This window comes from Cetorhinus maximus, chromosome 9 (genome assembly GCF_964194155.1).
Source record: "Cetorhinus maximus chromosome 9, sCetMax3.hap1.1, whole genome shotgun sequence".
NCBI classification, from domain to species: domain Eukaryota; kingdom Metazoa; phylum Chordata; class Chondrichthyes; order Lamniformes; family Cetorhinidae; genus Cetorhinus; species Cetorhinus maximus.
The window spans coordinates 114,121,731-114,144,452 of NC_135887.1; the positions used below are offsets into that span (position 1 = coordinate 114,121,731).

Consider the following 22,722-nt stretch of genomic DNA (forward strand, 5'->3'; position numbering starts at 1 on the left):
ATCCCAGCTGCCGTGAGTTCAGAAGTGGCATGGGAGTTTGGGCAACAGGGAAGAACTAGCAGGGCATCTGGGAGATCATGGCCTTGGAGAGGGTGCAGTACAGGGTCACTAGAATGATAAATTGTTTCATTGAAATCTGGAACTCTCTGTTGAGGCTGGGGGCCAATTGAAAATTCCAAAACTCAAATTGATAGATTTTTGTTGGATAAGGAGGGTATTAAGGGATACGGAGTCAAGGTAGGCAAATAGAGTCAAGACACAGATCAGCCATGATGTAGTTGAATTGCAGAACAGGCTCAAGAGGCTGAATGGCCTCCTCCTGTTTGTAAGTTCTTATAAGGAGTGAAGTCAAAGGAAAAGAGGCCACACCTTTCTGGGAGAGTAGGGGTGATTGAACCTATCGATGAGGATTCAGAGCCAGGGACAAGGAAAAGAGAGCTGAGAGGTGAGAAACTGAACAATTATATAGGATCATGTGGAATACACAGAACAGAAACTGGCCATTCAGCCCAACCAGTCAATGCCAGCATTTATACTCTAACCTTCCTCCTATCCTTCATACTCTCACCTTATCAGCATTGCCCTCTATTCCTTTTTTCCTCATATGCTTTTCAGCTCCCCTTTAAATGCATCTTAAAATACACTATTTGCCTCACCCACTCTCTGTATTAGCAAGTCCCACATTCTCACCATGAAAGAAGTTTCTTCTGAATTCCCTATTTGGTTTCTTGATGACTAGCTTATAGTGCAGGCCTCTAATTTTGCTCTTCGCCACAAACATTCTCTCTGTGTCTACCTCATCAAACTTTTCATCATTTTAAAGAACTCTATTAGAACTCTCTCATACTGTAGCAACAGCAGTTGCTGCCTGAAATACAGCAAGTGTTTAACACTCTGCGAGAGATAATTTTGAAACTGACTGTAATGTAAGTGGATTGGAGTTCCTGGTTATTGGCTGATTCAAGCAAAGGTCCAATTTAACGGTGGACGTCTGAAGTGTTCAGAACAGTGCCAGTGATGCAGACTAAAATTCTTGAGTCAAATTTTATTTAAAACCTTGTAAAAGCCTCCATCCTGGAGAAATCAAGCAAGTTCGAGAAGACCATGGTTACCCCATGATGCATCATGAGACATGGTTAAACAAACCCAGAACTGTCCTGTTACCTCTCAACGCCCCTAGAAACACATGACAATAGGACCTGAAATTTCATATTCCAGTAACTAGACCTTTATCTTCACCCTTTTCCATTGTTGATCTAACCACTGCTGATCCTACAGTACAAGAGTGACTACACTACAAATGTACTTCATTGGCTGTAAAGCATTTTCGGAAGTCCAGAGGATGTGAAAGGTGCTATATGAATGAAATACTTTATTTTTTTTTCTGTTCTTGAGTTGATTCCTAGGAATAAGCATTGTGGCCAATTTTAGTGAAACACACTCTGCAATACACAGGCCCCAAACTTTATAAAAAGGCATTGTGTCGAGAAGCCAGGAAAAATCGCTAAACAAATATATAATGCTCGCTCAGTCCCAGTTGGAGTATTAGGCAGTGTAGGAAGGATATGATGGTTTTGGAGAGGATGCAAAAGAGATTTACTAGAGTGGTTTCAGGGACTGCAATTTTATTTTAAAAAATTCTTTCATGGGTTGTGGGTATCGCTGAGTAGGCCAGCATTTGTTGCCCATTTCTAATTGCCCTTGAGAAGGTGGTGGTGAGTCACCTTCTTGGACCGCTGCAGTCTATGTGGTGTAGGTACACCCGCAGTGCTGTTGGGGATAAATTGGAGAAGACCCTTAAGGCAGTGAAGGATAAGAGGAGATTTGATGGAATTGCTTATAATCATGAAAGGATAAGATAGAGAGAAACTGTTTCCAATGTCAGTAATAAGAGGACAAAGATTTAAAGTGACTAGCAAAAGAACAAGGGATGATATGAAGAAAAAACTTTTTTATGAAATGAGCGGCTAAGATTTGGAACGTGTGGCCTGATAGGAAACAGATTCAAAGGTAGCTAAAAATAAATAATTAAAGGAGAAAAATTGCTGGGATATCGGTAAAGGATGGTGAGAATAACAGGATTTCCTTTCAAAGAGACGGTGAAGACACAATGGGCCGAATGGCCTCCTCTTGTGCTGTACTATGCTATGATTCTAACTGATTTATATTTTCTGTAGTCTAATAGAGGAGGAAAGGAGCAAGAGTCCAAGTCCTCTACAATTGTAGAATTTTACAGCACAGAAGGCAGCCATTTATCCTCTGTTGGCACTTTGAATAAGTTGACTTTTGTGCCATTTCCCAATTTGTTCCCCCTCATCCTTCAAATTTGGCAGACAGGTCGGTTTAACATCTCATATGGAAGACACCACCTCCAACAGTGCAGTGTTAAGGTTCTGCTATCTTTTCCTCCCAGCAAGGTAAATTTATTCAGTCAAACTTATTGTCAGGCTTAATCCTCAACTGAGAGAAATTTCAAATCATTATGAGAGCTTAGTCAGCTATGCTAGCTATAGACTTGGTGTTAAAATAAAGTGCCAGGGGCATTTAGACTAAACAAAGATATCTCAGAATAAAATATGCACTGTATATTATAGCAAAATTATCTCTCATGGACTCATAGACTCAGATGTTTACAGCACAGAAGGAGGCCTTTCGGCCCATCATGTCCGCACCGGTCAACAAAGATCTGACTACACTAATCCCATTTTCCAGCGCTTGGCCCATAGTCCTGGAGGCTATGGCAATGCAAGTGAATATCTAAATACTTCTTAAATGTTACAAGAGTTTCTGACTCAACCACCCTTTCAGGCAGTGAGTTCAAGGCTCCCAGCACCCTCTGAGTGAAAAAATTTCTCCTCAACTCCCCTCTTAGCCTTCTGCCTCTTATCTTAAATCTATGCTACCTGGTTATTGGCCCCTTACTAATGGAAAAAGTGCCTTCCCATGCTCCCTAACTATGCCCTCATAATCTTACACACCACTATCAGGTCCCCTCTCAACCTTCGCTGCTCCAAGGAAAACAACCCCAGCCTATCCAATCTTTCCTCATAGCTCAGACCCTCCAACCCAGGCAGCATCCTGGTAAACCTCCTCTGCACCCTCTCCAGTGCAATCACATCCTTCCTATAGTGTGGTGACCAGAACTGCACACAGTATTCTAGTTGTGGCCTAACCAACGCTTTATACAGTTCCAGCATAACCTCCCTGTTCTTGTATTCTACGCCTTGGCTAATAAAGGCCATAAGACCATAAGATGTAACAGCAGAAGTAGGCCATTCAGCCCATAGAGTCTGCTCCGCCATTCAATGAGATCATGGCTGATCTGATAATCCTCAACTCGACCTCCCTGCCTTTTCCCCATAACTCTTGATTCCCTTGCTGTTTAAAAATCTGTCTATCTCAGCTTTGAATATACCTAACGACCCAGCTTCTACAGCCCTCTGTGATAAAGAATTCCCCAGATTGAGACTACCCTCTGAGAGAAGAAATTCCTCCTCATCTCTGTTTTAAATGGGCACCCCTTTACTTTGAGATTATGCCCTCTGGTCCTAGACTCTCCCACAAGGGGAAACAACCTCTCAGCATCCAATCTGTCAAGCCCCCAAAGAATCTTATATGTTTCAATAAGGTCGTCTCTCATTCTTCGAAACTCCAATGAATACAGGCCCAACCAACTCAACCTCTCCTCATAAGAAAATCCCTCCATACCCGGGATCAACCTAGTGAACCTTCTCTGGACTGCCTCCAATGTCAATATTTCTTTCCTTAAATAAGGGGACCAAAACTGTTCACAGTATTCTAGGTGTGGTTTAACTAGTGCCTTGTATAGTTTCAGTAAGACTTACCTATTTTTATACTCCATTCCCTTTGAAATAAAGGCCAACACTCCATTTGCCTTCCCTATTACCTGCTGACCTTGTATCCCATATGCCTTCTTAACCAACTTATCTACCTGCCCTGCTACCTTCAGGGATCAAGGTCCCTCTGATCTTCAGTACTTTCCAGGATCCTACCATTCATAATGTAATCCCTTGCCTTGTTAGCCCCACCCCAAGTGCATTACCTCACGTTTTTCCGGGTTGAATTCCATTTGCCACTGCTCTGCCCACCTGACCAGTCCATTGATATCCTCCTGCAGTTTATGGCTATCCTCCTCACTGTTTCCCACCCTACCAATTTTCGTGTCATCTGCGAACTTCTTGATCATACCCCCTACATTTAAGTCCAAACCATTTATGTACACCACAAACAGCAAGGGCTCTAGCTCCAAGCCCTGTGGAACCCCATTGGAAACAGGCTTCCAGTCACAGAAACACTCCTCTACCATCACCCTCTGCTTCCTGCCTCTCAGCCAATTTTGGATCCAACGTGTCACTTTGCCTTGGATCCTATGGGCTCTTACTTTCTTCACCAGTCTACCATGAGGGACCTTGCTAAAATCCATGTAGACTACATGAAATGCATTGCCCTCATCAACACCCCTGGTTACCTCCTCGAAAGATTCGATCAAATTTGTCAAGCACGACCTTTCTTCAACAAATCCATGCTGACTATCCCTGATTAATCTGTGTCTCTCCAAGTACAGATATATTCTGCCCCTCAGAATTCTTTCCAGTAACTTACCCATCACCGAGGTTAGACTGATTAGCCTGTAATTTCCTGGTCTATCCCTTCCTCCTTTTTTTAATAATGGGACAACATTAGCAGTCTTCCAGTCCTCTGGCACCTCACCTGTGGCCAGAGAGGATTTGAAAATTCCTGCTGGGGCCCCTGTTAGCTCTTCACTTGCCTCCCTCGACAGCCTGGGATACATCTCATCTTGGCCTGCAGATTCATCTATTTTTAAGGCTGCTAAACCCATTAGTCCCTCCTCTCTCTCTCTCTGTTAATTTCCTCTAATATTTCACAGTCCTCCACCCTGATGTCTATACCTGCATTGTCCTTTTCCATTGTAAAGATTGACGCAAAGTATTCATTGAGGACTGTACTCATGTCTTCCGGACCCACACACAGATTACCTCCATGCTCCATAATTGGCCCTACTCTTTCCCTCTCTTGCTCTTTATATATTTAAAGAACCCCTTTGGGTTTTCCTTTATTCTACCCACCAACGGTTTCTCAAGCACTCTCTTAGCTTTCCTAATTTCCTTTTTAAGTTCACCCCTGCACTTTTTATACTCCTCTAGGGGCTCTGCCGTATTGAGCCCTCGGTATCTGCCATGAATTTCTTTTGTTTTTAATCTTAACCTTTATGCCCCTTGACATCCAGGGTTCTCTGGACTTGGTCCCCCGCTTAGTCTTTTCAGGAACATATTTGCCCTATATTTTTGCTATTTCCTCCTTGAATGCCTCCCACTGCTCTGACACAGTTTTATCTGCAAGTAGCTGCTCCCAGACCACATTGGCCAAATTATGTCTCATCTTAGTAAAATTAGCCTTTCCCCAGTTTAGAACTTGTATTCCTGCCCCAACTTATCCTTCCATAACTATCCTAAATGTAACTGAGTTATGGTCACTATCTCTAAAATGCTCCCTACTGATATGTCTTCCACCTGGCTAGGCTCATTTCCGAATATTAGGTCTAGAATTGCCCCCTCCCTTATTGGGCTTTCTACGTACTGGCTAAAAAAGTTCTCCTGGATGCAGCTTAAGAATTTTTCTCTCTCCCTACCTTGCACACTAAAACTATCCCAGTTAATATTTGGGTCGTTAAAATCCCCTACTATTACTGCCTTATTATTCTTACACTTCTCTGAAATTTGATTACATTTTTGATCCTCTATCTCTCCCTGACTATTTGGAGGCCTATAGTACACACCCAACAGCGTGTTTGCCCCTTTTCTGATTTTTACTTATACCTATATGGCCTCATTTGATGATCCTTCCAAGATATCATCCTTCCTCATTGCTATAATTGATTCCTTAATCAATATTGCGATCCCTCCTCCTCTTCTATCCCCCTCTCTATCTCATCTGAATACCCTATAACCAGGAATGCTCAGCTGCCAATCCTTCCCTTCTTTGAGCCGAATCTCGGTCATAGCTATGATATCATACTCCCACATGCCTATCTGTGCCCTCAGCTCATCTGTCTTATTCCTCAGGCTCCTTGTATTAAAATATATTCCATTTAGCCTTCCTAAACTCACTTCTTTCTTATCTAGCCTATGTTTCCTCTGCCTTTCAGACTCACACACTTACTAGCGTTTTAAATTCTAATTCCATCTCAGCTTCTCTCCCCTCTGAACTACTTTTCAGGATCCCATCTCCCTGCCAATTTAGATTAAATCCATCCCAACAGCATTAACAAACCTCCCCACGAGGATGTTCCTGTTCTGATGTAACCCGTCCAACTTGTACAGGTCCCACCTCCCCCATAAACGGTCCCAATGTCCCAGGAATCTAAAGCACTCCCTCCTGCACCATCTCTCCAGCCACACATTCATATGCTGTATCCTTCTGTTCCCACACTCAGTACTGCATGGCGCCGGGAGTAATCCGGAGATTACTGCCTTTGAAGCCCTGCTTTTCATTTTCCTACTTAACTCCCTAAAGTCTGCTTGCAGGACCTCATTTCTCTTTCTTCCTATGTCATTGGTCCCAACATGGACCACAACCTCTGGATGTTTACCCTCCCCCTTCAGAATACCCTACAGCCGTTCTGTGACACCCTTGACCCTGGCACCCGGGAGGCACATACCATCCTGGAGTCACGTCTACGGTCACAGAAGCACCTGTCTACTCCTCTCACTAATGAATCCCCCACCACTATTGCCCTTCCACACTTCTTCCTCCCCCACTGAGCAGCTGGACCACCCAGAGTGCCATGGCCTTGGCTCTGGTTGGCCCCCACAGAGGAACCGTCACTCTCACAATTTTCCAAAGCCAAGAAACGGTTTGTGAGTGAGATGCACTCAGGGCATTCCCTCACTTCCCGCCTGGTCCCTTTCTTCTGTCTGGCGTTCACCCATTCCCTCTCTGCTTGCACTTCCTTAAGCTGCAGGGTGATCCTGTCCTGAAACGTGTTATCCACGAACCTCTCAGTCTCCTGAATACACCGTAGTGCCCTCAGCTGCCGCTCAAGCTCCAAAGCCCGGAGCTTGAGTTGCTCCAGTCGGAGGCACCTCCTGCACACATGGTCATCCAGAGCCCCAGGAGCGTCTAGGATTTCCCACATAGTGCAGGATGTGCAAATCATGGGACTGAGTTCCCAGACATATCTTAACTGAATAGAATATGGACCCTTTCTTTTATTTTACCCTTACTCCTACTTGAGTCTCGCTGTTTTAGCCTCTCTCTCCCGAAGTCTCACTGTTTTAACCCCTCTGTCCCGAAGTCTTTCTGTTTTAACCTCTTTCTCCTGCAGCCTCTCTGTGTTAACCTCTCTGTCCCGAAGTCTCGCTGTTTGACCTCTTTGTCCCTAAATCTCGCTGTTTTATCTCTGTTAAAGAGTTAACTTCTTTCAGGACATAGAACACTTCAATGAAGAATTCTGGAGAATTTAGGGTCCTAAGGCTTTACGAAGTGAGACTACAACTTTTTTATAATGGTTACTTAATAGTATTTTATTATAAACTTAAATTTGGATTACATTGCAATAATGGTTACAATATTACAAAGTGACACATAAACTAATCTTCCTAAAAGTAAATATATAGGAAATTCAAATCCACTAAAACTAAATGTAGGATATTCAAACAAACATAAAACTAGTTTATACTTACAATCAAAAGTATAAAGTGCAGTTTTCTGTTGTCATGTCTCAGTTCTGAGTAAAGCTATCTAAGGTCTCAACTCACTGATGTTCGAGCCAATCTGACACCGATGTTTACCTAACAGTCTATATTAAAGAAAATCTTGCTTTTGGAATAACATGGCTATTGTCTGTTATATTTCTGAGGTTCTTTGTCTGAGAGAATTATTGATGGTTAAAACATGTTTTTATCTGAAAAAGTAGGTGTAGCACTAGCAAGGCCTGTCCCCTGTCTGGAAAAGCCTTTTCTCAAGGCCTTTGTGTCTGTGAATGTGTGTGAAATTAATGTGTGTGTGTTTGTGATGTCTCGGTTTTTTGCAAAGGATTTTTAGCTGAGCTTTTAGCTGAATTAAGTTTTAACCCTTTCATTAACAGGTTCAATTGGGTTAAATCCTGAACAGCAGCACTCCCTCAGTACTGTACTTGAGTGTCAACCTGGATTATGTAGTCATCTGGAACCTACAACCTCCTGGCTCAGAAGTGAGATAGCACTAGCAACTGAGTCATGACTGACACTGCAGGCTCATTAGCCTTTCCTGCATGATAACAATGATTACAATTCAAAAAGAACGTCATTGGTTTTGCACTTTGAGACTTCCTGAGGTCATGAAGGGTGCTCTAGAAGTGCAAGTTCTTTCCTGCTTTTTCCAGACCTTGCAAAGTGTTTATGCTCAAAACATGATCCAATCTTTTTCTATAGCCCCTTCAGAAGTTGATTGACCTGCAGTGCAATTCCAGTACTTTTTTCTCTTATCCGCATTTTAATATACTTACCGCATTCCTCATTGACAATGCATTTTTCAGTCTCCTCAGTGGGCAGTGTGCAGAGGGAGCCATCTTCAGGGTATTGCTTTATGTATCTTTCCCGTGATCTCATTCCCATTCCGCAGGAGAGGCTGCAAGGGGACCAGCTGATCCACTCTGACATCATGCAAGTCGAGGCATCTGTAAATTGTAAGTGATATATTACTGAATAGAGAAAAAACCTTGTGGACATGCAAAATTGATGTGCAGGAAAAGACCAGCTCGCTGCATCAAGCCTGCCACAAGCTGACGATGGCCAGAATATCGTTGACTAAACTCTTCCCACCAACCAGCCCGCACGTGCCCCCGCAGCCCTGTAATCGCTTGGGGGAAGCGGCAAGGACCAGAGAAAAATCTAATGAGGTGAAAAAATACTCTGGAAAAATTCCTCTTCAAACCCCTCAGAGATTGAAGCCAGTTCAGGAGATCACACTGACCACTGAGTACCTTAGCTGTTAATCCACTTACCTTCTTAATGAGGCAAATACTGCCCAATCAGGAACCCGTCTAACTCCCTCAGCACCCATCACAACAGCCAGCAAAATATTGCAAATGTTTACTACTCCCTAGGAAAAGGGGAACAGACCAACATCCAGTCTATTTTTATTCCTCTATAGTTTAAACTCTTGTCCTTCCCAATCTTTAAAACTTGAATAATCCTTCAGTAGGGATGCCACTTAGCCTTTTGATTATTTTATGGACCGATACCAGGTTGCCTCTAAGCCTATCCTACTCTAAAGTAACCAGGCCGAGGTCCTCAAGCCTATCTGAATAACTAAGATTCTTTAGGTCAGAATCATTTGCTTGGCTCTCCTCAGGACCTGAGCGTAATACTCTGGAAGTGGTCTAACCAGTGACTTGTACAGTTTCAACAAAGTTTCCTTCCAAACCTCCCCTTTTTAACCACTTGATTAAGTGCTTCAGTTTGCACCCCCAGGGAAAGAGCAGAAGTTTTATTGTAAAAAAATTCTTGCCTCAAAATTACAGATTGTGCTAAGCAACTGACAGGGCACTGCCTGCCAGTGATGTGGAGGATGAATGCTTAAAGTGTTTGCACAACATTTCATTTCATTAGCACCTGTCATTTTTTTTTTGTGACATTGCTCATGGAAAGCTGGATCTTTACTTTGTGCAATAGTGTAAGACGGGTGAGGGCAGTAATTTCCCTGCAGGCTTCAAATTCTCCCAATTTACTTGGCATCAATACAGAGCTGGTTGATCGCCCTTCTTCACCTCCTCGTGTCAGTCCCCCATTCTTCTTCCAGTCACACTGTGTTTAAATCTCTCACCACCACATCTTTCCATCAGGTCTTGGGCCTTCCACTTCTTCTCCCTGCCAGTTCCACCTCCACCTCTCGCCTCACCACCTTTCCTCTCTCTGTAACAGATGACCTTATCATTTCAATCTCTTCTTGGCTACTTTCTTCAATGCTCCAACCATCTTCACTAACCCCCCCTAATGCACTGGTTCCTGATTTTGTCCTTTCTCCTTACTCCACACATCCATCTCAGCATCCACGATGTTGCCCAAGTTTCTGCACTATACAACAATTTTTATCTGCAATTGAAAAATGTAAAACAGGAACTGACCTGCTTTCACTATCTTACATGAGCTTGCAAAGTCAAGAATTATAACCCAGGAGGTCAAAACCAAGTACAGTCTTCAGATGTAATTGAGTTAGAGGGGTAGAGGCTAATAGGACTAGGGTCTGAAGATTTAAGATGTCCTAAGTCAATTATAAAGTTTCACACGTGCAAACTGTCTGTATTTTAAGCAGACAGCCAGAATTTTTACTCAATGGCTGCTTTTGTCGATGCTGCAGCTTTGAAATCATGTGAACTTCATTCCAGTGTGTCCTCTTATAAACTTCTGCTTCCTATTTTCGGTACTATGTACTAGCCATGTAAGGCAAAGCATGGTGGGATGTGGTTTGGAAGGTCAGAGAGGGAAGACCTGGGTCAGCCTCAGCACACTCCCCATGCTAAAACAGTCCAACTGTGGAATTAACGGTGTAGAAAAACGTCAGCAATGCATGGCATAGAAGCTGAGTAGGATGAATCACAGCATAAAATGGAAGGACCTTCAATGAAAGGGCCAGGTACAAAAGCTTTAATCTCTCATGAATGTAAGATCTTGCTTTATCACATCCTAAAGAAAGCCTCCAAACCACTTCACATGAGGTACACACTTGGTGCATATATTAAAGCTCAGGCATTTTGTTTTTGCACTCAACAGATCACACAATCACTGGTGAGGTGAAAAAAACATTTCATTTATTCTATAGCTGAAGGGAAAATACTGGCTAGGGACATTCAGAGAGTTCACTATACCCCCCAATACTGCCACAGGGTCTTTAATGTCTATCTAAACAGGCAGCCAAGGCCTCAGTTTTGCATCTGATTTGAAGGAAGGGGCCTTCAACAATTTGCTCCCATGTTAGCTTAGAGTGGACCTTCAGCCTACAATCACTTGACTTTGAGTGCTGCCAATTGAGCCAAGCTGTTACTCTCACGAGTAGCTTGAAACTACAGTGCCGCTAGCAAATGGTTTGATGTTGTTGCAGCTAGAGATGAAGTGAATGAGAAATGGAGGAAATGCGAGAATTTTATTCAAAACCTGTCGTGCTGCAAACTTCAGTTGAATAAGATCTTACTTTTGAAGTAGATGCAGGAATTTGTATTCTGAGAGTAAAGCAGAGAATCAGATTTCCTTAATGTAGTTCCTGCTGTGGTTGAGATCCCTGCAATAAAGTATTAACTTTTATTGAAGCTTCTTCTCCGGCTGGAAAGCACATACAGCTTTTGTACTGTCACAAGAATAACAAAACCCAGGAATGGCTAATTTAATTCATTTTTCTTTTGATGTAACAGTGTTGATAGTTGAAGAGCTCAGCATTCAGAATGCATACCTTATCTCTTCACCTTAAGGGCATGCATTACATCATCTGTGTCCTCACCATGCTTCACTAACTTCTGTGCCCCAGACAGCAAACCACAAGATTATTATCTTTCACATATCCTCACAGCCTCGCCTCTCCCATGTTCTGCTATTCCCAGCCCTATGTCCCTCCGGTCCTCCAACACTTTACCATTGACGACCATTTTAATTTACCTTGCATTCTGAACCATCACCACATCACCCACCCCCATTCCACTAACCACATCATCTGGAATTCTTTGCCAACTCCCTCCCAAATAACTCCATAAGATCTAAATTGTATTAACAAGCCTGACCAAGTATGAATTCTGAACATCCATATAAGCTGCACCTACCATATTTCCTTTAATGATCCAATCAATCAGTCACCCCTTCAACAGCAACAAACATTTTGCTAAATTTTCAATTCTGATGAAAGGTGACTAACCCAAAACATTGGGGGGAATATTACAGCCCCTGCCGGGGTATGAAGGCAGGGGGACATGTAAACTAAAACAGATAGCCAGCCCACTGACTTACCGCCCACGCTTGAGCTGTCCCCCTTTTTATGGTGGGTGGGTAAGGAGTCAACCAGCCCGCCCACCCTTAGGCCCAGTGAGGCCCTTAGGTTGCCAATTAAAAGCCGCTTAAGGGCCTCTTTCCACCTCCTCTGCCATAATATGGTGGGCAAGGGAAGGCAGAAGAAAAGTGGCCAGCCCACTACTTCCCAACTCAGGGTACAAGGTAGGTGTGAGGGATTGGGGGGGGGGGAGGTGGGGGGTCCCCTGCACCCATTGAGGGCACCACCCTCAAGATGGCACTCCACTGTGTGCCTCACTATCCAACCTGGCCTCTTGAACTTGACCCCTTTCCCCGCACCCCCCCACCCCCCAACCTCACTACGGTCCTCAATATCCCTCACCGATCAAAAACCCCAGGTTTGCTTTAAAGTTCGGTATCCACAATCTTCTTCTTGGGATTCCCTTGGAGTCCCAGCAGTGACCACTACTGCATTTCGGCGCTGCTGGGATTACTCAGTTGCCGGCCAATCTGATTGGCCGGCAGTTCCTGCAGGCGGGACTTTCTGTCCCTGAGGAGCAGAAGTTCTACTCTCACCTTACTAAGGCTTCCCCCAGCACATTATCGTTATGGGGCAGCCCTTCTTAAAGTCAGCAAGCTGCCAACTGACTTTTCTGTTGGGCTGGGGCATGTGGGGAGGTGGGGGGTGGTGGTTGAGCAATACAGCACCTCAACCCCATAAACTTCACCCATTAACTCTGCTTTTCTCTCCACAGGTGCTGCTGGATATTTCCGGCATTTTCTGTTTTTATTTCAGATTTCCAGAATCGGCAGTATTTTGCTTTTGCATTCTACTCAATTTACCAGGCGCGATTTGCTTTTTGAAAAGCAGGAGGTCTGGTCAATTTTGAAACAAGACACGAGTGATATAAGTGAGAATTTTAACTCCAAGGAAGCATAATAATGAGTAAGTGAATCCAGAAACCATGTTTCTTCATGTGCTATTAAAGTAAAAGTACAGTCAAGAATTGAATGAGAAACCAATAAATTGAGAAAATAATATCTAAACCGAAGGCATGGACCGATACCTGATTGTAATAAAGAGGCAGTATGAAGTAAATAATATGTAAAGATCAACAACAATTTGCATTTATATAGTACCTTTAATGTCGTAAAATGTCCCAAGGTGCTTCACAGAAGCATTATTAAACAAATAAGAACAGAAAATGTTGGAAGGTTTGACCTTTCATCAGGATATACCTGAAACGTTGACTGTTCTTCTTTCCCCAGATGCTGCCTGACCCGATGAATATTTCCAGAATTTTCTGTTTTTGTTTCAGATTTCCAGCATCTACAGTATTTAGCTTTTGTTTTTGTCAATAAATACAATATGACACCAAGCTACATAAGAAGGTATTATAGGGCAGGCGACCAAAATGCTTGGACAAAGGGATGAATTTTTAGGAGCATCCTAAGTGAGGAGAGAGGGGTAGAGAGGTCAAATGCTTTCGGGAGGGAATTCCAGAGCTTAGGGCCTTGGCAGTTGAAGGCACGGCACCATAAATGGGATGAAGGAAATAAGGGATGCATAAGAGGATGGAAGAGCGCTGACATCTCAGAGGGCTGGAAGTGGTTGAATCAAATTGTTTGGAATAACTAAACAGAATTTGATGGTATAAGCCTTGGCATTTATTGTTTAAAGGATACTTTGCTGAGTTTCTGACTAAACATATTTGGTAATAAAAATGTTTGTAAAAATCAAGGTAGAAGTCATCTCATTTCTTGATTAGAATGCAGTTTGCCAGTTCTGTTGGGACCATGGAATGCTCGAGCACAGAATCCGATCATTCTGCCCATCAATTCTGTACTGATGTACTTCCCTACATGAGCCAGCTAGTGTAATCCCATTTCCCTGCATGTTGATCATATTTTCAATATGCATCTTCCTCAAGCAACTACCTAATTAGAGAATTTATGGACTCTGCTTTGGGAATGTTTTTGGGCCAAGCAATCGCACACTAATAAACTTCCACGTGAATTTGGTTCTCTTCTTTGCTCCCATTGTGATGATCAGAAACTTGCATTACCATTTTACTGACCAGTCAACACAAGCTATCACCATTAGCCTCATCATAACCCTTCATAATCTTGAAGATCATCACTCCATAAACTGTTTCTCTTAAAGCTGAGTGTGGGAGTGCATTTTACATATGCAAATTTGTCAACATGATATGCATTTAGGGATGATGCGATTTACGCTTTTCACAAGTAAATTACTTTGTCAGCAATTATGAATGCACGGCCTCTAAACCATCATTAATGCTTGAGGATGGGAGTGAGAAGACTGGCAGAAACAGGAATTAACAGCAATTAATTAACATTTGGTTGACATGCATTCAGGGGAAAGGGATTTTGTCTCCTGTACATCCTATTTAATTGTGTATCCCACCTGTCTCGTGCATGGCATAATGTTTTGTGTCTAAATGGTTGCTGTTTCTATAATGACTATAAGACCTATTGCATAAAATCCCAACATCTGTTACATTCCCAATTGCTGGAAAAATGCCCAAACTTAAATGTCAAAAATCTACTATTTTTATGAATATAAGCTTCATGTGTCTACCAGAGAATCTTTCAGAGTAAGGAGGTGAACCACTCACCACAGAATATCCAGTCTTTTTTATGCATTCATTGAATGTGGGCATTGCTGGCAAGGCCAGTATTTAATGCACATCCCTCATTTCCCTCAAGAAGGTGATGGTGAGCTGCCTTCTTGAACTGCTGCAGTCTGTGTAGTGGATAGGGGGGAATGGCAGGATTCTGACCCAGTGGCGATCAACTAAGTCAGGATGGTGTATGATTTGGAGGGGAAATAGAGGCGGCGGTCTCCCCATGTGCCTGCTCCCCTTGTTCTTCTAGTTTATTAGTGAGTCAATGTTCCTTGATAGCACTATTGATGACACCTTCCATCACTTTGCTGATGATTGAGAATACACTGAAGGAATGATAATTGGCCGGATTGGATTTGCCCTGCTTTTTGTGAGCAAGACATACCTGGTCATTTTTTCACTTGTGATGCCAGTGTTGTAGCTGTACTGGAACAGCTTGGCTAGAGACACAATTAATCCTGGAGCACAGTCTTCATCACTGCAGCTGAGATTTTGTTACCATACGCTTCATCACTTGCCGTCACTTGGCTGGCAGGTTTAGCAAACCAACAGCGTTCACACAATCTATTCAGGTCAATTACACTTGGAAACAGGCAAGTAATTTAAAGGACTGCTAACATTTCCCCTTGGGCAATCAACAGCTGCTGCTTCAACACATAAGTAAAATGAAGCCATTCAAAATGATAATTTTAGAAGTAATACAGTATACAGCATACTGTGTTCAGTATGCAACACTCGCACCCTTTAGTCAGAATATTGTTGGTTCAAGTTCCACTTCAGAGACTTGAGCACATAATCCAGACTATCACTCCCAGTGCACCACTGAAGGAGTGCTGCACTGTCAGAGTTACCGTCTTTCTGATAAGATGTTAAACTAAGGCCCGGCCTATCCTCTCAGATAATTGCAAGTCATCCCCTCAAGGTCAGGGAGAGAAATCAAGGACCCTGGTGCTTCTCCTCTTTCTGGGCCCCTTATCTCCACCACCCCCACCCTCTTTAACCCTCCCCTCCCACCCCACATCCTTTGGGAGCCCAGAATTGGGAGCCATAGTCACAGTGGGGTCCAACTGTTTCATATAGCTTTAGAAAAACTTTTGGCTTTTGTACTCTGTGCATCTATTTATAAAGCCCATCGAAAGCTAAGGCTTCAGTATGATACACTTTACAACCACGGCTTTGTCAGACAATTGTACACAACTTGGTCATTCGTATTATGCAGCCAGCTCCGCTTCCTTGAACCTGGCCCTATGCAATATCAGGTCAACAACATTCAAAAGACTTGGGCCTGAATCTTTCCCTCGTCGGGAGTATGCAATCGCCGGGCCCGGGAGCCATTGGGAAACGGGCCCCTGACCGCGATTGCCCCCCCCACCCAACACACTTTCATGCTGGCTAGTCAATTAATGGCCAGCCAGCGTGAAATGCGCGCTGAAAAGCTCAGCGCTGCCGAGGTGGGGGCAGGAAGAGAGCGGGCGACGACGTCACCACGGGTGCGGGTGAACGTTACCACTGAACTGACTGGAGGCAGACAGCTGCCTCAGGGAGCTGCAGACCTCCGAATAATTAAATAAAGCACAAAAAGGCTGCAGAAAATGTCCATGCATCACAATCAAGCACCTGAAAGCATGCCTCACAAAAATGCTGTCCCCAGATATTTATTTTTATTTTATGTCCTAACGGAGATTTCATCCCACCCTTGGATGAAGTTTCATCAAAAATATAAAGGCCGCCTGGCTGATTGGCCCATCTGCCAACCGTAAGGTTGGACAGGCCACGAGAAACGCTGACAATTGCGCTATTAGTGGGCTTAATTGCCTGCTTCATTGTCGGAGGGTGTTCTTCTGACTGCCTTGCGCGCCCGCCATGCGGAATATCGCGTGAATGCGCGATGACATCAGGACACTTGCCCGACGTCATCTCACACGATTTTTCACCCGTTCGGGTCGGGTGTGCGTCTGGCCCCAGAAAGTAAAATTCTGCCCTTGAACTTCACTAGCACCTCAAACAGCAGTCCCATGTACATTCGATTGGCACATGACTCCTGGTTTCACTTCCAAGTTTAAAAATAGCAAAAACTTCCAGTAAATTAGCACCAACCAAATTGCAACCAAATGCAATAGTGTGCAATTTCTAGCCACACAAGTGGGCTTAGTTAACAGAAAAAATACATTGCATTAAGCGATAAATATTTTCTCATTTTAAATTGAAACTAACCACGCTTACAAATGCCCAGCATGGAGCATATAATAGGAGAGCAAAGTACTGCAGGTGCTGGAAATCTGCAATATAAACAGAAAATGCTGGAAACACTCAGCAGGACAGACAGCATCCATGGAGAGAGAAACCGAGTCAACGCTTCAGGTTCACAATCTGCGCTAGTTCTTACAAAGGGTCACTGACCTCTATTTTTCTCAGCACAGATCCACCAGAGGTGTTGAGCATTTCCAACACTTCCTGTTTCTATGGAGCAAACATAACCAATTTTGCCAGCCCTCCAAAAAGCAATTAGGCTTCTTGTGAGTCTCTCATTCCCCTCAGCAAGAAACCCAGCAACAACATTAAAACATGAATTTCAAGAAAAAACCTTGAGGTCAGGAGGTCAAGGGACTTGAGCCACATTGATAGTGTTGAGGGGCTGGACTGGGGGAGGGCTTCAGGACTCAGAGAAGACGTCAGGAAGGAAGGGCCTTCAGGGGAAAGGTAACGTAAACATAGAGGCACTTACCTTGTGTCCCAGCAGCCTCCAGGTTCCAGCAAGGGAAGAAAGCAGCAGACAAATGCGACAACAACAAACAGAAATGCACGAGAAGGTAGGCAAGAACAGGGAGGGTGTGGTAATCTGAGGTGTAATATGCCTTTAAGAGAATGTGAGCAGATTGACGACGTGACTGTATTACCCAATTGCTGTGTAGCACGGGCTACAATGTTAATCAGTAGTTTAGAATAGGGTCTGGTTGGGGAAGCAATCATTGTGTTAGCGCTCTGTTGCTTGTGCAAATAAACAGCATGTGCTTCATCTTATATCGGTCTCTGCATCTGCAGTATTTTGCCTGCCAACTTGCTCACCGGTAAATAGGCGTGCAACCCTGTTCGCAAGCAAAGCGACCTGACAGGAGGAACATAACAACTGGCAACGAGGCAAAACATGACCAGTCGACGACACCAAGGAAAGCTGCGAAAACTCAACTGAAGTGAATGAGCCGTGCCCTGCAGGCAGATTGTAAGTACAGCCCTCACCATAGTCATCGAAGTTATCTCCCTCCAGTATGCCACAATTTGGCCATATTGAACCGTTTGATCAGACCACCGATGACTGCTCAAATTATATTGAATGCCTCATGTTCTTCTTTTTGGCCAACAACATATCGGGGGAGGAGAATAGGCAAGCAATCCTCTTATTGACATGTGGCGGTAAAACACACGGCCTAATTCGTAGTCTAGCGGCACCCAACGCCCCAGATTGCAAGAGCTTTGAGGGGTTGGTGAAACTTGTGTAAAGCCACTTTCAGCCGAAATCCTCGGTAACAACTCAGTGTTTTAAATTTAATTTGAGGTGTCACGCCCCTGGGGAGACAGTCACTTGCTATGTAGCAGCCTTAAAACAACTGACAGAGCGCTGTGAGTTCGGGACGTCGATTCATGACATATCAAGAGACCATTTGGTATGTGGGATTAATAAAGACGCCATTCAAAAAAGGTTGTTGTCAGAAATGAATTTAGACTTCAGCAAAGTGCTGGAGTCGGCGCTCGCAATGGAGATGCAGTCAGGGATTCAGAAGCAATCGAGGAAGCACAAAACGGCGCCGCCCTTCAGGTCGGGAGGGAAGCACCGGTTAGAAATGGCGGGGAAGCACAGGGCTCCGCCACTATTAACAGACCAGCAAAAAGCAATGATTTAACAGAGAAAACCCGCATCAGTGACGGCAGAAATGGAACCAGACAGCCTGCAATTGAATTTAAAAGACAATTTAAAAGAACTGAGTATTTCTACTGTCATTGTAATGGGCACATTATGCGATATTGTAAAGACAGATTGAAATAAAATTTTAAACAAAAAGGCAGAAATCGTGAAATATACATAATAGAGGAACCAGAAGAAACAGAGTCAGATGCACAACTTAAAAATGGGTAAAGCAGAGCCAATCTACGTGATAGTGGAAGTCAATGGAAAACCCATCCGAATGGAAGTGGATACAGGGGCATCCACAACAGTTATAGAGCAAGATACATTCAAATATCTGAATGGAGGAGGCCACTCACTAAATCTGGAAAATTCAGATGCTAAATTAAAGACGTATACTGGTGAAGACATATGAGTAGGAGTTGATGCAAGGTTCCGGTACAGTATGGAAACCAATCTGTTAATTTACCCCTGATAGTGGTAGCAGGGGAGGGTCCAAGTCTACTCAGTCAGAACTGGCTTAAGGAAATAAAGTTGGGGCGGACCAAGATTTTTCAACTCAGAATGAAAGATCTGCAAGAATTATTACAGAAATATGCCTCTGTGTTCAGGGAAAATTCAGGGGCTGCAAGCTAAAATCCACATGGATCCTGGAGCAACCCCCAGATATTTGAAGGCAAGGCCAATCCTCTATGCATTAAGAGGGAAAGTTGATGTTGAATTTGACAGGCCGGAAAGGTTGGAAGTCTTACAACCTATAACAATTTTTCAAATGGGCAGCGCCCATAGTTCCAGTACTAAAGCCTGACCAGAGTGTGCGAATATGCAGGGACTACAAGTTGACCATTAACAAAGTAGCCAGACTTGACAGGCACCTATTGTGAAAATTGATGAATTGCACTCCAAGCTGGCAGGCGGAACCGTATATATGAAACTCGACATGAGCCACACTTACCAGCAAGTTGAGCTAGAAAAGGCCTCTCGGGATTTTGTGACTATCAACACACATAGGGGTTATACCAGTATACCAGGTTAGCCTTCGGAGTCTCATCGGCTTGTGCCATTTTCCAATGGACTATGGAAAATTTACTCCAAGGTCTACCCCATGTGGTGGTTTATCTCGATGATGTCCTAGTAACAGCACTAACTGATGAAGAACACCTGGCTAACTTGGAAGAGGTATTGAAGCATTTCTCACAAGCTGGAGCACATCTGAAAAGAGAGAAATGTATCTTCCAAGCAAAAGAAGTGGTTTACCTGGGTCATAGGGTCTACTCGCAGGGGCCTTCACCCAGTAGAAGACAAGGTGAGAGCTATTCGTGAGGCGCCAGCACCGACAAACACCATAGAACTCAAGTCCTTCTTGGGAATGGTTAACTACAATGGCTATTTTCTCCCAAATTTGTCAACAGTACTGGCTCCATTATATGGGTTACTTAAGAAAAACCACAGGTGGACTTGGCAAGCTTCACAACAACAAGCTTTTACAACAGTAAAGCAATTGCTACATTTATCAGCCCTATTGGTACACTTCAACCCAAAGAAATAATTAATTTCAACCTGCGACGCATCCCTTTACAGAGTAGGGGCAGTACTCTCCCACCAGGTGGCAGATGGCTCCGAATGACCCATTGTGGCAGAACACTCAGCGTGGCAGAATGAAGATACCCACAAATAGAGAAAAGAGGCTTATCCATTGTATTTGGCATTAAGAAGTTATATCAATACATCCATGGTCGCTTCTTCACCATTGTATCCGATCACAAGCAACTAATAGGCTTGTTTGGGGAAGATAAGGCAATACCCCCATTTACCTTGGCATGCATCCAAAGGTGGGCACTGGTTCTAGCTGCTTACAAATACACTTTTATCCGCCCGCTGGAAAGCCAGATTGCAAATGCCAACGCACTGAGCCGATTACCCCTCAAAGACAGATATGTGAATGGCCCCATTCCTAAAGAACTTGTCTTGTTATTACACTTTCTGGATTCGTCACTAGTGAATGCCAAACAAATAAGAGAATGGACAGACCACGATCCAGTTTTGTCTCACATCAGGGAACAAGTCTTGCAGTGATGGTCTAACGAGCCAAAGTCAGATGAAATGAAGCCCTATTTTTAACAGGAGATATGAGCTCACCTGCCAGGCTCACAACTTGCTGTGGGGAGCGAGAGTCATTGTGCCTCCAAGAAGAAGACAACCATTATTGCATAGCACTCACCCCGGCATCTCTAGAATGCAAATTTTGGCGCGCAGCTAACTATGGTGGCTAGGGATGGACACAGAAATCAAAAACATGTCAAGAGCTGCATGCAGTGCCAACATGTGCAGAAATTGCCTCCTTCTACTCCACTGCGTCCCTGGGAATGGCCAGGAAGGCCATGGGTTCGCCTCCATGTTGACTACATGGGGCCTTTTTTGGGCACAATGTTCCTCTTGATTATAGATGCTCACTCCAAGTGTATGGATGTATATGAGGTGAGATCACCCACATCTGCCGCCACTATAGACTGATTGCGTCAGAGTTTTGTGATACATGGGTTACCAGACATAATAGTGTCTGATAATGGAACGGCATTCACCAGCGGGGAATTCTAAAGATTTACAAGTCTCAATGGCATAACAAATGTTAAGACCTCGCCGTGCCACCCTGCATCCAATGGTTTGGCTGAGAGGGCAGTCCAGACCTTCAATTCCAGGATGAAAAAAACTGGATGGAGACTCTATTGCAACTAGATTATCACATTTCCTACTCAGCTGTAGGATTACACCATACATGACCACTGGTATAACCTGCAGAGTTATTAATGAAGAGACGTCTGAGGACATTTGAGTCTCATAAGACCAAATTTCGGGGGGAGGGTAGAGAGAAGTCAGGAGGCCCAGAAAAATGGACACGGTTACCACAGTCGTGAAAGAAACTTCACTGTTGGAGACACAGTTTTTGCAATGAACTTTGGAGATGGGCCCAAATGGCTATCAGGTGAAGTTAGTGCTGTGATAGGACCCCTTTTCTATCACATATCAGTCGAAGGTCAGATAATTAGGAGACATGTAGATCACCTCAGGAAAAGGGAAACGGATCTACAAGAAAGGATGTGCCAACCATTCCTGTTGGAGTCTACACCACATGTAGAAGGAACTCCCCATGGTTTGGAAGTACCTGTAGGATTTGTTGAGCCTGAGAGAGTTGAAGAGACAAACTTACAGGTTCCTACTTGAGAGCCTAGTGGACAGACAACCCCTGACAGGGAGGCCTTGGATAAATCATCCAAAGTCGTAGAACTACGACGTTCGACGCATTTGAAGAAGCCTCCAGAGAGACTGAATTTGTAAATAGTTTATTTATGTAAATAGTTGATATATTATAAAGATTGTAAATCGTACTTTTGAGTAAAGGGGAGGGATGTGGTAATCTGAGGTGCAAGACAAGAGAATGTGAGCAGATTGACCATGTGACTGTATTACCCAATTACTGTGTAACACGGGCTACAATGTTAATCAGTAGTTTAGCATAGGGTCTGGTTGAAGAAGCACACATTGTGTTAGTGCTCTGTTACTTGTGTAAATAAACAGCATGTGCTTCATCTCACATTGGTCTCTGCGTCTGCAGTATTCTGTTTCCCAACTCAACCATCGGTAGATAGGCGTACATTCGTGTTCATGAGCAAAGCAACCCTACAGAGGGAACATAACAAAGGGCTGGGGAAACTGGTGCGCCCAACTGGGCCAATGTTGGCTAACTTTCAGAACAATGGCAATCATTGGCCGAATAGCCTGTCAATCATGATGATCTGCATGCCAGATTGGCTGCTTTGGACACTAATCATCCAAAATGAAAGGCTAATAAGTCCGGCCTCCCCTAGATCAGCCCCTGTGATTAGCACATGTACTCCCCCTCTCTCCTGGGCCCTGCATCTTATGACACTATTTCAAAGAAGAACAGGGGAGTTGGTTGACGGTTATTTATCTCTCAACCAACATCACTAAATAGCAGTTTGGTCATTATCTCATTGTCGTTTGTGGAAGCTTGCATTACACCAGTGACTACACTTTGAAGGTACTTCATTGGCTGTAAAGTGCTTTGGAACGCCTGAGGTCTTTGAAAAAGTAAGTTCTTTCTTTACTTTATTCAGATCCCTATTAAGGGAAAAGAATT

General features: G+C 43.7%; 1 protein-coding gene across 1 annotated transcript in view; it reads right to left on the reverse strand.

The window, feature by feature from the left end:
- The window catches only part of spon1b (spondin 1b), a 381,373-nt gene that overhangs the window by 19,236 nt on the left and 339,415 nt on the right, over positions 1-22,722 (reverse strand). The window contains exon 12 of the mRNA XM_078549401.1: positions 8,528-8,698. Coding sequence (XP_078405527.1) covers positions 8,528-8,698 — 171 coding nt within the window. The remainder of the gene's footprint in view (positions 1-8,527; positions 8,699-22,722) is intronic.